Source organism: Polistes fuscatus, unplaced genomic scaffold (genome assembly GCF_010416935.1).
Source record: "Polistes fuscatus isolate 324 unplaced genomic scaffold, CU_Pfus_HIC Scaffold3, whole genome shotgun sequence".
Taxonomy (NCBI): domain Eukaryota; kingdom Metazoa; phylum Arthropoda; class Insecta; order Hymenoptera; family Vespidae; genus Polistes; species Polistes fuscatus.
In genome coordinates this window covers 14,241,339-14,256,215 of record NW_025113107.1, presented here as the reverse complement: position 1 = coordinate 14,256,215, position 14,877 = coordinate 14,241,339, and the positions used below count along the sequence as shown (strand labels likewise).

The 14,877-nt window shown below is 31.0% G+C and overlaps 3 protein-coding genes across 5 annotated transcripts in view; 1 reads left to right on the top strand and 2 right to left on the bottom strand.

Annotated features, from left to right (window-relative positions):
- Positions 1-4,458: 4,458 nt before the first annotated feature.
- On the bottom strand, positions 4,459-6,526 carry LOC122519099 (argininosuccinate synthase). Its single transcript, XM_043638313.1, has 8 exons — positions 6,388-6,526; positions 6,253-6,321; positions 5,927-6,172; positions 5,705-5,850; positions 5,369-5,633; positions 5,155-5,293; positions 4,960-5,061; positions 4,459-4,877 (listed from the first exon to the last, which is right to left on the bottom strand). Exons 1-8 carry the CDS (start codon positions 6,496-6,498, stop codon positions 4,708-4,710), a joined length of 1,248 nt encoding a protein of 415 aa, XP_043494248.1. The 5' UTR covers positions 6,499-6,526; the 3' UTR covers positions 4,459-4,707.
- Positions 6,527-6,618: 92 nt separating this feature from the next.
- On the bottom strand, positions 6,619-12,904 carry LOC122519098 (protein ROP). Of its 3 annotated transcripts, none has more exons than XM_043638310.1 (11): positions 12,833-12,904; positions 11,357-11,653; positions 10,742-10,845; positions 9,592-9,740; positions 9,311-9,526; positions 9,097-9,195; positions 8,803-9,010; positions 8,491-8,739; positions 8,231-8,418; positions 8,006-8,160; positions 6,619-7,931 (listed from the first exon to the last, which is right to left on the bottom strand). In XM_043638310.1, exons 1-11 carry the CDS (start codon positions 12,858-12,860, stop codon positions 7,870-7,872), a joined length of 1,755 nt encoding a protein of 584 aa, XP_043494245.1. In that variant the 5' UTR covers positions 12,861-12,904; the 3' UTR covers positions 6,619-7,869. The 3 variants fall into 3 exon arrangements, with proteins under 3 accessions (XP_043494245.1, XP_043494244.1, XP_043494246.1); XM_043638309.1 differs by lacking the exon at positions 10,742-10,845 and adding an exon at positions 10,194-10,297; XM_043638311.1 differs by lacking the exon at positions 12,833-12,904 and having other exon boundaries at positions 10,742-11,079; positions 11,357-11,447.
- Positions 12,905-13,624: 720 nt separating this feature from the next.
- Positions 13,625-14,877, top strand: part of LOC122519095 (ras GTPase-activating protein raskol) — a 135,004-nt gene continuing 133,751 nt past the window's right edge. Inside the window, exon 1 of the mRNA XM_043638301.1 lies at positions 13,625-14,229. Coding sequence (XP_043494236.1) covers positions 14,178-14,229 — 52 coding nt within the window. The 5' untranslated portion in view covers positions 13,625-14,177. The remainder of the gene's footprint in view (positions 14,230-14,877) is intronic.

Genomic DNA, 14,877 nt, shown 5'->3' with positions numbered 1-14,877 from the left:
CTTCGACAAAATGGCGGCAGGGAAATGTCGTACAAGATAGATAAGAAAAGTGTGTGAGAGAGAGAGAGTGAGAGATTGAAAAAAAAAAAGAAGAAAAATATGCATAACTCTTGTTCTTTCATTAAACAAGAGAAACACAAACGATAATAAAATTATTAATCGTTGGCAAAGAGAAAACAAAAATCGATTCGAAAAATGAAACGAAGGATTTTTTCTAAAAAAACAAAAAAAAAAACAAAAAGAGAAAAGAAAATGATAAAAAAACACAATGCTTTTCCCTTCGCGATGAATAGTTTTCTCTGAGGAAATAATAAGAAAAAGGATGTATCTGTCGGTATTCAGTACATTCTTAGTAATATTTAGATATTGTATTATATAAAGATCCTGCGATTTTTCTCATATGATCGTGAGACTTTGTCGGAAACTTTTTTAAGAGCATTTTTTTTTGTACTTGATCAAATCTGAACTTACTTAGACATCATTTTCGTTTCTCTGATCATGTTGTATATCTCGTCGTTTCATTCTTCGTGAAATTCTTAATTTCTTTATCGATTATTACTTGAAATCGAGAAAAAGTTAGATGGATGGATGGATAGATGGATAGATAGAAAAAGAAAGAAAGAAATAGAGAGAAAAAGAGAGAGTCGAAGTACAAAAATCAAAATGATTTTTTTATTTGTGGCAGAACGGTCGATAATAATACTTCCACCGCGATTAAGTCGTCATCAATGAAAAAAAAATGGATGTATCATTTTTTGATAAATGGAAAGTAAACAAGAAAGAATTTTTCTTATTCTTCTCGTGTGATATATCTTCTTTTCTTTTTTTTTTTTCATTCGTATGATTGTTGCTCTTCGTGGATATTTCGATTTTTTGAATATTTTTATTCAATGATCGAATTTAAAAAGAAGAGGAGAGAGATAAAAAAGAATTAATTAAAAGAACAAATATATCGATCTTGCCTCCGTAATGTATTATGAAAATCGATGTAATATTATTATTATTATTCTTTTTATTTTTATTAATTCTTATAATATTATTATTATTATTATTATTATTATTATTATTATTATTATTATTAATATAATTAGAAAAATGAAAATTATTATTATTATTGTAATTGTAAGTAAGCATAATTGTTGTGCAATTGCAAATATAATAAAAATAAAAAAGAGAATAAGATAGACAAGATTGGCAGCTGAGCGTGCCTGTGTCGTGTATAATAATTAGTTTTTAAATGCTATAACGAGATTTTTACTCGATAATTTAAATAAATTTGCGACATTTAGATTTTCGTTTACTAGTTTATACTGTGCGTAAATAATTATGCAGACACGTAAATGCGAACAAAAATTAAAATACGCAATGATGATGCCTATCGATATATATATATATATATTAGCAACAAAAATGATAAATATGGTGATATTGTAAATGCGTTTTTCGATAAGTCAACTACGTTAATAATAAAAAACATACCATGCGCGCATGCGTACGCGCGCCCACATAATTTTTGTTTGTTTTTTTTTTCTCTCCTTTTGATTTAATAAACGACAAGTTTGTTTATTAAAACAATCATTTTATCTCCTTTTTCAGTAATAATAAAGATCGTTAAATTTGTTCGATATATATATATATGGACATATATATATCGAATCTCTTTAATCATTTTTCACCGATCGATTTCGTCGAATAATAACTCCATGAGTTTAGAAAACGAAACGAAATATTAATAATAATAATAATAATGATAAAAAATAATTAATTCCAATAATAATTCTAATTATGTAATATTATTAATAATGATAATATTAATTAATAATAATAATAACGTTACATCTCGTAAAAAATCTCGAGAGGACGAATTGTGTTCTCTAACATGGAGGTATGCAAACAAAATCCTAAAAGCGTCGATAGATATGTGAAAGATAAATGATTTTATGAATGAAACGTATAGATACAAAAAGTGAATGAGAAATGATAGAAACGGGAATGAATGTAAAAAGGGGATGCGTCTTTTATTCTCGTGCGTTTTAATCGCGCGAGAGTGTGTACGAATGAAAATAATAAGAAATAATACATAAAGATTCAGAAAAACGGGAATGAATGTGTTTTAGAAATCTTAGGTATTATTATTATTATTATTATTATTATTATTATTATTATTATTATTATTATTATTATTATTGTATAATACGTGGTTTGTAACTGTACATAAGAAAGGAGATTTATCGGCAGCAATTAAACGGTATACATATATATGTAAAAAAAATGATAAGAATACTAAAAATTCATATACGTTAATGCGTACACATAGAACACAACACACACGTGAATATCACAAAATTCAACATTATATACATACACACATACAACTCTCTATATATGTGATAAGGGTTTGTAACTATTTAAGGGACATCGATAGAAAAGAAAGATGAAGATTAACAAAAATAAAAAAAAAATGATAAAAAAAAGAAATCCTCTTCCCCATACACATAATACATAACACATACACACACACACATACACATGACGAAAACGACGGTGTATTACCTACTAGATCTCAGCGTAACTTTTAGAAGGTTTAAAGACATATATAATTCGTAAGTAACACCAAAATCACTCCGCTGTATCAAAAAGTAATTTTTTATATAAGTTCCCACACGGACGCACATCATCTCCAAACGGCACATGAGTTTAGTAGAATGTATTGCGATTAACGATGCAAGAGGATGGCTATAAAGATTAGAAAGAAGGGGAGAGAGAAAGAAAGAAAAACAGAGAGGGGGGGAAAAAAGAAAACGAAATAAAATGAAATCCAATCTAATCCAAGGAGCTTTGAAATGATTGTACATAAATAATAATGAAGAGCGATTAATAAATGGCGAAAATAAAGAGATACTTGATGTTGTTAAGTAAAGGAGAGCTATTTTAGTTTTACTCTGAATCATCATACTTTACGATTCCTCCTATGTGTTTTTTTTTGTTTTCCATCGTATTATTAACGATTCTATGTGTTTATCTTTTTTTTTTCTTTCTTTTTTAATTATTTTTCTTAATCTATCTCTCCTCCCCCCTCCAAATACGATTTTTTCTTTTTCTTCTTTAGATCTTGTTCGATACACGATAACTGAAATTTTTAAATCTTTTTTTGCTAATGAAAACAAGACAGAGCTTTTTTTTTTCATTTAGTCATGTAAATTTTCAACGGTTTGATTTTTATTATATTTATATATATACACACACACATGAATAATTTAAGTACAGTATTTGTACCTCACAGAAAAAGAACAATTTTTTAAGTTCGAGAGAAATAATTTTTATTGCATCACGTAGAAAAGATACATTTACCGTTGAATGATTTTATTTCTTTTTCGTTACGATTAAGTTCCATATATTTTGTTGTATTAGTTTGTTTCTAACGTAAGTAAGTATCACGGTAAAGCTTGAATATATCGATTCCCGATAAAGCTCGAAACGAAAGAATTTTCTACGAGATTACTTTCGTTCAAACTAAAATATCGTCGATTAAATCAAACTGGGTACAGCGACGATATTCATTTGATATGCGTTTACATTGAAAATATAACTCCGTTTACTTAACAACGTCAAGGTATAGACGATGTTGTCTTGTGCTTTTAACACTAATCATATTGTTAATTACAAAAAGAAAAAAATGAAAAGAAAAAGATGAAATAAAAAGAATACGAGAGAGACAGGAGTATTAATTAGATATTTCGATTAACATCGTGGAATTTACACGAGTGTGAATATACATAATATATGTGTGACTTATTGCAAGAAAACTATTAATCTCGCGAATCTATACATTTATATAGAAAAAAAAAAAAATAAAGATTACCTTTCTATAGGTTTATAATTTTGCATGTTAAATATACAAATTAATACGTAAAATGTAAGATTGAATGATTGAGCGTGTACATGCATGTGTACGTCTATGTACACCCACGTAAGAATAAATAGATACTCACGCGGTGGAAATAAATATGTATGTAGAAATGTAGAATGTTCAATGTGAGTGAGTCGAGTAAATGAGTCACAAAAGAACATCCGATAATTAAAAGTGCGAAAGAGAAACATTAATCAATAATAATAATAATTATTATTATCATTATTAATTTTATTATTACTATTATTATTATTATTATTATTATTATTATTATTATTATTATTATTATTATTCTTTCGTATTTGAAATTATATTTTAAGTTAAATATTAAGTAGCAAGAAAAAGTATGATAATGAGATATAAAAGTTTATATTATTATGTATACAATATATTAATACCGCGCTAAGGTAACATACATTATATATTATTATAATATTCACAAATATGCTGATTATCCCAAGATTTAATTATTAATAATTCATTGAAAGTAAAAACTTGTCGCAGTGTGTTTTTATATATATATATTCCATCCTTTCTCCATTTCTATATTTTATGTTCGCTCGATTCGCGTGTAAGATGTATAAATGGATGTAAGAAGACTTACAGTCTTCTCTATTTCTTCATAGAAATTTGTATATATAATTAATATAGATATATTATAAATATCTTTACATTAAAGATTTCATTAAATGTACGCAAAGATATTTAGGAATTTCTAAAACGCTTCATTTATATTCCTTCACGCATATGGAGATTTGATTTGATTTAATTCGCCATTTTTAATTTCTTGATCAATATCATTCGGCCACTTTTTGCTGTTTTCGAAACCTATGAAATTCTTTTAATCTTATAGCTTGCGTGCGAATAAATCCTTCGACATCTTCCGGTTGAAAATCTCCTTGTTTGTCCATGGAGACGAGATTTTTGTTATACAATGAAACATCGCTAGATCTTCCGAGAATCGATACTGTAAGATTCATTAAGATTAATGTGCGAATATTATAAGTATATAATTATATAATAAGTGTATACACAAAAAAAGTACTGACCACTTCCTTTACACAATTTTAATCTCACCATGCCTGTTACATATTTTTGAGATCTTTCTATACTTTCTCGTACGAAATCGCATTCTGGCGAGAACCAGAAACCTATAATCATTTAAATAAATAATCAATGATAATTTAAAAAAATATGTGGAATATAATTAAATATGATATAAAAAGTTCTTATTAATGTCTTACCATTGTATACGTAATCAGACATTTTTTCAGCAAGGTAGGACTTAATTCTCAATATTTCACGATCCAATATGTAAATCTCTAAATCTTCATGAGCCTCGTAGAGAATCTTACTACCTGGTGCTTCGTAAATTCCTCGAGACTAAAAGAGAAAAATGGATAGAAGAGAAGGTTGGTAATCCTTATTTATTAATTAGATTGAAATCTTCTAAAGTACCTTTAAACCAATGTACCGATTTTCAACGATATCGATCCTTCCTACTCCATGTTTCCCCCCAATCTCATTCAAATATACGATTATTTCTAAAGGAGTATCAATAACGTAACCGTTGTCAAGATTTTTCACAGAAGAAGGATATCCTTTGATAAAAGCTATTTCTATTTCTTCAGGTTCGTTTGGACAATCCTCTAAATTTGTCGTCATTTTACATAATTCGATTGGAGCTGGTACAGCTGGATTTTCCAAAATACCTGATTCATAACTGGAATACGAGTATTTGATTTCAATTTATAAATAAACAAAAGAGATTATTTTTGATATCATTGATCATACCTAATATGTAATAGATTAGCATCTGTACTCCAGGGTTTTTTGGGTGTTGCTGAAACTGGTATTCCATTTTTATGAGCATATTCGAGTAAATCTGGTCTTCCAGAAAATCTTGTATAAAATTCACGTTTCCTCCAGGGTGCAAGTATCTGTAAAAAATAATCTCGATGTGATAAAAATCTGTGAAAAATTGATACATCAAAATATTGTAAATTATAACGTTACCTCGATTTCAGGATAGAGACTGTAACAGCTCAACTCGAATCTTACTTGGTCATTTCCCTTTCCAGTAGCACCATGAGCAACGATAGATGCTCTTTCAGCTTTAGCAGTTCGAATTAGACCATCACTTATGCAAGGTCGTGCGATTGAAGTACCTAAAAGATATCTTCCTTCGTAACGTAAGCCACATGCAATTGCAGGCCATACGTAAGACGTTACAAAGATTCTTCGAAGATCTTCTATAATAACCTAAGATTAAAAAAAGGAGTTAGAAAAGTATGTCCCATTAGAAAATTGTGATTTAGCAATTAATCAATACAGAATTTTACCTTTTTAGCACCAATTTTCAATGCCTTTTCTCTAAGCGCATCAAAGTCTTCTTCTTGCCCAATATTTGCCTAAATTTTGATTTGATATATATCGATAATAAAACTATTATAATATAATTTTTTGTAGAATCTTACCACGTAAACGATAACATCATATCCATTTTCCTTCAACCACAATAATATACAAGAAGTATCCAAGCCACCACTATACGCAAGAACAACTTTCTTCTCATTACTTTCTGCCATTGCTAAAATATATATGTATAGATCCTTCGAATGATCAACGCGACTGTTTCGAGTACGAAAAACCTTACAAGCTTTAATTTTGATCGTTCACTGGAGAATTATCGGATTGACATGAGAGGGTCAAATGATAACCTTCAGGAAGGTCTTTTATTATACTGATATAATTAGATTTATATTTCTGGTGCGAGAGATACGTTTAAAGCGAAAAAATAAAATTACGTCTTTGGTGTTGTTTCGAGAGGTAACATGTTTCTATATATATATATATTTAACATTATAACAAACATGCGTACTCTTTTTCGAGCAAAGCTATGAAAAATAATTGTTGAAGATAATATAAAATATACTAATGTAAAATAAATTCGTACGTAACATGGCTATAAAGTTAATCGAACGTTCAGAAATGATTTTTCTACATCTACAGGCTGAGTAAATTTCTTCTTTATATTTCTTTTTGGTTTTTATATTTTTCTTTTTTTCTTTTATCGTATAGAGTTTAAGCAAATGAAACATAAATTACAGATACTTCAACATCTTATTTTATAGAGAGGACGATGAACGTTTTCATTATCGGAATATGCTTGATTAATGAACTTTCTATATCATTCATCGTAATACGATAATACTAATTAAAAATACATGATTTCTTTTTGTCATATGCAAACATTCGAATGATTATTATCTGTAACTTCTCGATAAAGAGATTTTAGTTTTAATCGTATTTAAACGATCATCAATAGAGATTAATCTGTTAAGACCAAGCGTGTACATTATATTAATATATATATATATATATATATATATTACGAGTCTTTCCTAAAACACATAGAATCTTTCTCAGTTAATCTTCTTTCTTGTTAACAACTATGAACGATTTATTTTTCTTTTATATTTATACGAATTACTTGCTTCTAACACTGCTCTAACCCATTCACGCACAATTTTTAACGATAAGGTACCATTATACATTTACACATCAGTAATGCCAACATGTTTTACGTGATCTTATATTATTAATTTTCACGCAGGCACTTGATTCCAGATGATACTTCCTTTCAGAATCCTTCTTCTTTAGTTAATAAATACTGCAAGAGTACTTATGGTAGATAATACTATCAGACAATAATAAAGTAATAAATAATCTATCTTCGTAGCATAATCATTTTTAGCTGTCCGTTTCTAAACGGACTTTTAAACGAGCTTCCCCCTACGAAATTGACCGTGTATTTTTTTTATTTTCTTTTTTAATAAATATTTCGTCCTCACAGAGATCACAATATATATTCATGTTTGGTAGTACTGATGAAGACTCAAAACAGACAATAACAGGAATGCAGAAAGTATTTTGCATTATTGGTTAATGGGGATCGTTTAAACGTGAAGTTTACTTAGGTCGTTCAGAAACGATTTCGGCGTGATTATATGCGATGAACCTAAAATCGAAAGAACAAATTAATTATCTATTTCTATCCATGAAAAAACAAATTTATTAACATTGGATCCTTACCAATAATAACTTCCCAATTCTTTAAAGCATTTGTGACCTCATAAGCGCATCGTATTTCCGAAAAACAGACACCACCGACAATGAAAACGATTAAACGTGGGACGTTCTTGATGGTTTGCTGTCCTTTGTCTTTATGCCAGTGCCCGTATCTTACACTTAAAATATATAAAATATTTATTATAGTAATATAATATACAGATAAAATATTTCGTTATCGATTATTACCTGGAAGGTGCATGGTATCCCGTATTAGCTGCACGACTAGCTAAGAAAGGGAAATGTTTAGATTCTAATTTGTCTTCTATCGAATCTTCCATGATATCTTTTATTACTGGGGTCCATCTACTCATTTGATATGTTTGTTCGGTGATCCTCTCTTTTCGTTGAACCGTGTATAATTTTTTGCGATTACCCTGCAATAATTCCCCAAAATATTATAATATTTTTTCTTATTATTACGTTTCATTTTTTAGATTCATACATACATCCACAACCACATTAATGCCAAGATTCGCCATGTTAACGATAGTTTGCTTATCATCGGCAGATATTTGAGCGTGGTTGATCAGACGATTTAGATTTTCATCGTTTATACCGTTTTTACTGATAACGTATAAAGCAATGATACGTAATTTATCTAAATGATCTACGTTTTGATCCAGCAAAATTGGGGTGATATTTCTCATATGATCTTTTATGCGTTCACCTTCGGCATCCGTACCCATGGCTAAATCCTAAAAATGTAACATTTTTAGATGAATTTCTATTAATACGAATGTAATTATTATTTTACTCACTTGTTCCACTTTACAAAGTTTATCCACGTTTCCTTGATAACGTTTCATACAATCTTCAGCTAATTGAAGATGCGTAGCATATTTACTTAATTCTTTTTGATACTGAGGCATCTTTTTAATCATTTGGGAAAGATCTCGCATACTTTGTTTATCGCCCTGTGGCATTCTTTTTGATTCTGTAAATTTCTTCAAGTTTTTGGTAACGTTTCTAAAAATTGAAATAAGTTTCAGATTAAGAATTGTATAACAATTATTAGAATTATACAACGTATAATTATCACAGCAATTACATACTGAGAGACCACAGCAATGTGTTGATGCCTTAATTCTACCCACAAATCGTCGTTCTCATCTAAAAGAACTTCTTTTTCTACACCAGCAGATGCTTCGAATCTGTGAATATTTAAATGTGATTAATTTAATGAAGATTATATTGTGTGTGTGTATTATAGTTATTATATTATATTAACAAATAATATAATTATTGGTTATTCTTGTAAGTGCTTGCCTGTAAACGTCATTATCTATATCCAACAAGTCGTATGCCATAGCCTGTAATGTCAATTCATGAAGCAAAGGAGAAACGCAATCGAAACCTCTGTCTAGGATTAGTAATTGAGAACGAGCTTTTTCTGGACCTTCTCCCATAGTAGGTTCATCTGCTTTATAAGCATCCAATTTTTGTTGAACCATTTGTGCCAATTCCACGTTGCGGTCAAAGTCACTGTAAGTTATTTTTGGAATGTTACATTATTGCATAAATTTTAATTTGAAAAAAATGTTTAATACCTTCTATATCTAACAGACGGATATTCTCCAAGAGTTGCACAAAGCGTGGCAATTTGTTCTGCAATTCTCTCCATATTGGCAGTTCTCAGATTTAAGAAGGATGGATTGTAGAAACAAGCAAATGTTTCACGTGAGTCCAAAGAAAATACCTGCATAATCATGATATTTATTACTACAAGGTGTTTGAAACGAATTATTATGCAACTAATATATTTATTTTCTTTTTACAGGCAATACTAAGATGCAATAGTTTTTTAACGCTCGTTACAATCAAAGGTGAATGACATAATAAAAAGAAAAATAGAAAATATATATGAATTACATATTGCACACATGCAGAAATGGAGATAGACAACATACAAGCATTTTAAGGAAGTCTTTCGCCTATGTTTCTACTTTAAATGAAAAGAAGAAAAAAGAACGTAAACAAATTATACAAAAAAATGTATTATCTTCGATTAAAAACTGAGGTAAGCAAGCGTAACGCGACGATAATATCAAAGAACTACAATTGGCGTTCTACGATGTTCTATTAATTGAATTATTTCATTGCTGTATTTTTTTTTTGTTTTGTTTTTTTTTTTTAATTCTTTGTTCTTCACCTGCGACTCATAGGGCAGGAAAGCGATGTTGATCTCTTTGAGGGTTTTGATCTTTTTAGCGGCGAGAGACTTGCAGAGTTCATTGAACAGCTCCTCCGGGCACACTGGTCGAGTGCAAGCATGAATGCATTACGAACGTTAGTAATGTGCTTTCTCGTGGTAGAAGAGTTAATAATGAGAGAAAGGGAGAGGGAGAGAGAATCGAAAAGAGGAAAAAGGGACGAAGGACGAAGTAGAATGTAGATGCCGGAAGAACGATAGAGAACGAGTAATGATGATAGATCGGCATTTTGCTCCGGTACGTTGATATACATATGAATGTGTACTTATGTGTGTATATTGTGTGAGTGTACGTGTTACAACAAATTCCGTAGTGCATGCCCACCACCATTTAAAATATAGAAGAACGGATGCGTTGGACAACGTTCGATTCGATCGTTTCTTTCTTTTTCTTTTTCATTTTTGTCATTTTTCCTTTTTTTTTTCTTTTTTTTATTAAGTATTTCTTTCTTTCTTTTTTTTTCCTTGCAAAATATTCAATCGTTTACCTGCTCCTCGTATGGTATGAAAGCGATGTTGATCTCTTTAAGTGTCTTTATGTGCTTAGCTACCAGAGAATGACACAATTCTTTGAACAACTCGTCGGGGCATGCTGCAAACAGATAGACTGACAGTTTCATAACTTTCCACGGATCAGGATTTATATGGATATCGTCGATTTTTTAAGAACAATATTTTCGCTCAGTCGAACGTTCATTTTCCGTTCTCTGTGATTAAGAGATTTGAATGAGTAGGGTGATGCAGACTTTTCATTTCTGTTTTTTTTTTGTTTGTTTGATGGGTCGATTGGGCTAACTTATGCAAAAAGCTACCAACCCTCAATGATCTGAAATTGAGTAAATTTAGTTAAATGATTTGAATTGTTAAATACAAATATGTACAATGTATAATATTATTTTTTAAATGTCTATAATTTTTGTGTGAGTTGGTTTAAAATGTAACTACGGTTTAGTAATTTAATGCAAAATATAGTGATTATATAAGATTATAGGATCCGTATTACGTTTATAACTACTAATATTAAGTTCTTCTGAGGGTTGGTAGGTTTTTGCATAACATGGCCTTATTTTGATCTGTATATTCATATCGATTATAATATATACCTTCGGTGAAATAAACGTGAGCGACTTTGTAGGTCATTCTAGTCGAGTTGTTGAAATCTTCGATCAATTTCTGCACGGACGAATTGCACGGCGTTATCAAGTAAATAGCCTCCATCGTTGGCAAGGGTTCGCGTTTTTTGTTGATATCTTCGACCAAGGTAATCCCTTGGGCACTGATATCATGCATCTTACAACATGCCGAGACCATTCTCATCGCCAGCTGATCCACGACAAGGATTCTCCATTCTACTCCTCCTGCTGTCTTCTTTTTCTGTTTGATTACTTCATTCATAATTTCTGCAAAGAGGAGATTAAACAGGATTTCATTTTTATACGTTCATAGAATATATTTGTGTATGAGCATTTTTATTTTATATAAATTATCGTTATTAGGGGAGAAATAGAGAGGAAAAACGAAGTAATGACAATTATTGATTTTTGTTTAGAGTTAGTAACTAATTGAAAAGATAACATTGTTAAGGTGACGTAAGGGGGTCGCGCATTCGAGAAGGAAAAATATCTTTTGGCGCTTTTCAACGCGTGTATTGATCGTTCTTATGAGGGCGAATGACGTCACGACCGATAGACTCGTACTTCGAAGAATCGAGGCCCCGTACCAGATATTCAGACTCGTATAGATTAATTCACGTTTAAATTTCATGATAAATCGATTTGATTAAACAATTTTCTATTGGCAATACACAATGATCTAATTTAAATGACCAAATCATTCGGATACAGTAAAGACGTGGCATTTAATTTTCGCGCGCAATTTGTCAATTTTTCGTTCTAACGAATAAAAACGTAGGTCGAACGTAATTCGCTAATCATTGCAGGATCAATCAAATTATCACTTGTGTGCGAGATGCGATTGTATGTGGGTTGACAATGTTAGGAATGGGATTATCCGATTTAACATTCGATCGAATGAAACTTTGACAGCTTGAGACAAATACAACGATAAGATTAAATTGCTGGAACGTTGACAAGCGTTCGATAAAGAAACGAACTATTAATCTAATGTAAATGAAGCTATTCTGGAGTATCATTTAGAACGTCATTTATTATTTTGCGTAAGGGAATGTAATCGATTGGAAACTAATTGCACGTTTGTGTTACATTTTTTGTATCAATTCGAGGAAATATGTTTTAATTACAATTTTATCTACGTTTATGAGATTAAACGGTACTTGTGTAATTACGAGATTTATAGGGATCAGCGATAACAAGGTGTGTCACTTTCGAAATATATTTATTTTTATCAAAATCGTAAGAAATCTCTTTTGAACGATCGCGGGATGAAGTCATCCAGTCCCGTATACGCCCTATTCCTTGAAAATTCCTTATCAGTGCAGAAAAATGTCATTTTCGATAATTCTAATATCGAAACTATTTTTTCTCGTACGAATGATGTTACGTGAATATTTATTTCTGCTTTAATTCTATTAAAAAGATTTTATTTTTGGATGTACTTACTTTGACCAACCTGTGCCTTGAGCGCCATTTTGGATAGTACTGGTGGTATCTTTAATCGTCAGATGGTGCTTCGGTATACTATCGAACGAATATATCGTTTTCTTTAAACTTCGAGATATATTTCGATTATCGAAATAGCTAGTCCGAGTTTAATGCTTTCGTTTTATCGTCGGGTTCTTTACTTTTCGTAATTATTTAACGTAATAATGTGATTATCTTTAAAAAAAATTAATATGTGTTTAGTAAAAAAGAGAATTAAAAGTACGTAGTTTTGGAAAAGTGATTAGCGAAAAGCGTTGTCTCGTATTTATAACAAATAATGCATATATAAATCGTGGCTCGAGTATGAACATTCGCACAGTAAAAATGTTAAAAGAATAATCGTATAAATTGGTTTTAAAATATAATTGGATATAAAATACGATCGAATTTACACATACACACACACATTATAAAATGAGTTAATTAATACCGCCATTTAATTATCGATATCAAATTCAAATAAAGAAATTTAATTCTATTGAGTTTATGTAAGCTTATTAGAAATGTACAATGGGTATAATAAACAATATAAAACGTAAATACCGATAAAATGAATGTATGCATTATATGTAATTACGTGTAAAAAAGGTAAACAAGGAGGAATTATTTTTTGTTATGATAAATATTGAGGAAAGTGGCAGAGCATGAGAAGAAGGGGCTCGGTGGAAGGGGGAAGGTGCGGCGGGTGGTGGGGGTAGCGTCAGCAAGTATGGGAGTAGCGTTGGCGGCGGCGCTCGACTGGCAACGAGGATGCACGAGGGTCGTCAGTCAGTCGGTGTTCGTCAGTGGAAGTGTATGTAGTGTCGCGTGCGTACAAATGCGTCATTATATTAAATCGTTTTGATCGGTGTTCCGCGCTTGTGTGTGTGATTGTTTCTCGTGCGTGCATGTACGTCGGCGGTGGGACGTATCGACGTTTTTACGAATTTATTAAATATCCATCATTGTTTTTTCTTTTTTATTTTTTCTTCTTTATTTTTCGGACCTTTGTCGTTTCGATTTTTCTCAGGGAAAAGGGGGCTGAGTGGGTGGTCGGCGGAGGACAGGGGATGAACTGGAAGAAGGAAGGATGAAGAACAGTTTAGTTAGATTTTGTTCCCAGTGATATATATTTTTTCTATATAATCTTGAACGTTTGAACGAAAAGAAAAAATAATATCGTCGTTCGTTGGCGGCACAACTGTGGTGCGCGCGCGCGCGCGCGCACTCGAGCACGCTGGATTTTGGATTTTCATCGGGACGATCACCATCAGCATCACCATCATCATTGACATCATTCCTATCAGCCGTAACAACGAATACCATGATGAAGTTGGACTACCCTTGCCGCGTCGAAGGATGGCTCAACGTTTGCGGTGAGTTTTACAATTTTTATTATATTTTTTACCGACATCTCATATCGATCAAAAAGATCGAATCAATCTCGCGTCATAGATCATCGCCGATATGTTTCTACTTTGATTTAAATTCGTATCTAAATTTTGTAATGTGTAAATTTTCGTAATATCAATCATGAATATCGATCGTTCGAGCTATCCGTGTTAATAAAATATTTGTTTTATCGTATTATTACATTGCGTAATAATTGATTCGCTTATCGTCAATAAAACGTTCAGAAGAAATTCGTTTTTTTTATAAAAAGATGATGGACCAGAAGAAAAGGTTGTGAGAAGATCAAATATAACAGAAATCATCCTAATTATCTTTATTTTTTCTTTTTTTTTTTAATCGTATAAATAAGTTATAAATGATATTATTACCTAAACTTTATTCGTTTAAATGTTTACAATTGTAAAACGTTTGTAACAATAATTTCAAATCTCAAATGTTTCGTATGATGTACCTTTACGCGGGTAATACTAGGTTCGAAGGGAGGCTAAAAGAGTGGCTGGTGTTTATTGGCGAGAGGGGAGAGAGAGTGCAGACAAGTCTTCAATGGTCTCGATGTCGATTCAACGAGCTTCAAATCTCGGGTTTCATGACCCTTTATTCTTGTCTTCGAC

Coding starts and splice junctions, on each gene's coding strand:
- LOC122519099 (XM_043638313.1), bottom strand. CDS start 6,498: ATGGCAGAAAGTAATGAGAAGAAAGTTGTTCTTGCGTATAGTGGTGGC. Junction 6,173..6,252: donor TGAAAATTGGTGCTAAAAAG/GTAAAATTCTGT, acceptor TTTTAATCTTAG/GTTATTATAGAAGATCTTCG. Junction 5,634..5,704: donor GCTAATCTATTACATATTAG/GTATGATCAATG, acceptor CTCGTATTCCAG/TTATGAATCAGGTATTTTGG.
- LOC122519098 (XM_043638310.1), bottom strand. CDS start 12,860: ATGGCGCTCAAGGCACAGGTTGGTCAAA. Junction 8,740..8,802: donor AACTTTGTAAAGTGGAACAA/GTGAGTAAAATA, acceptor TTACATTTTTAG/GATTTAGCCATGGGTACGGA. Junction 8,419..8,490: donor GCATTAATGTGGTTGTGGAT/GTATGTATGAAT, acceptor GAATTATTGCAG/GGTAATCGCAAAAAATTATA.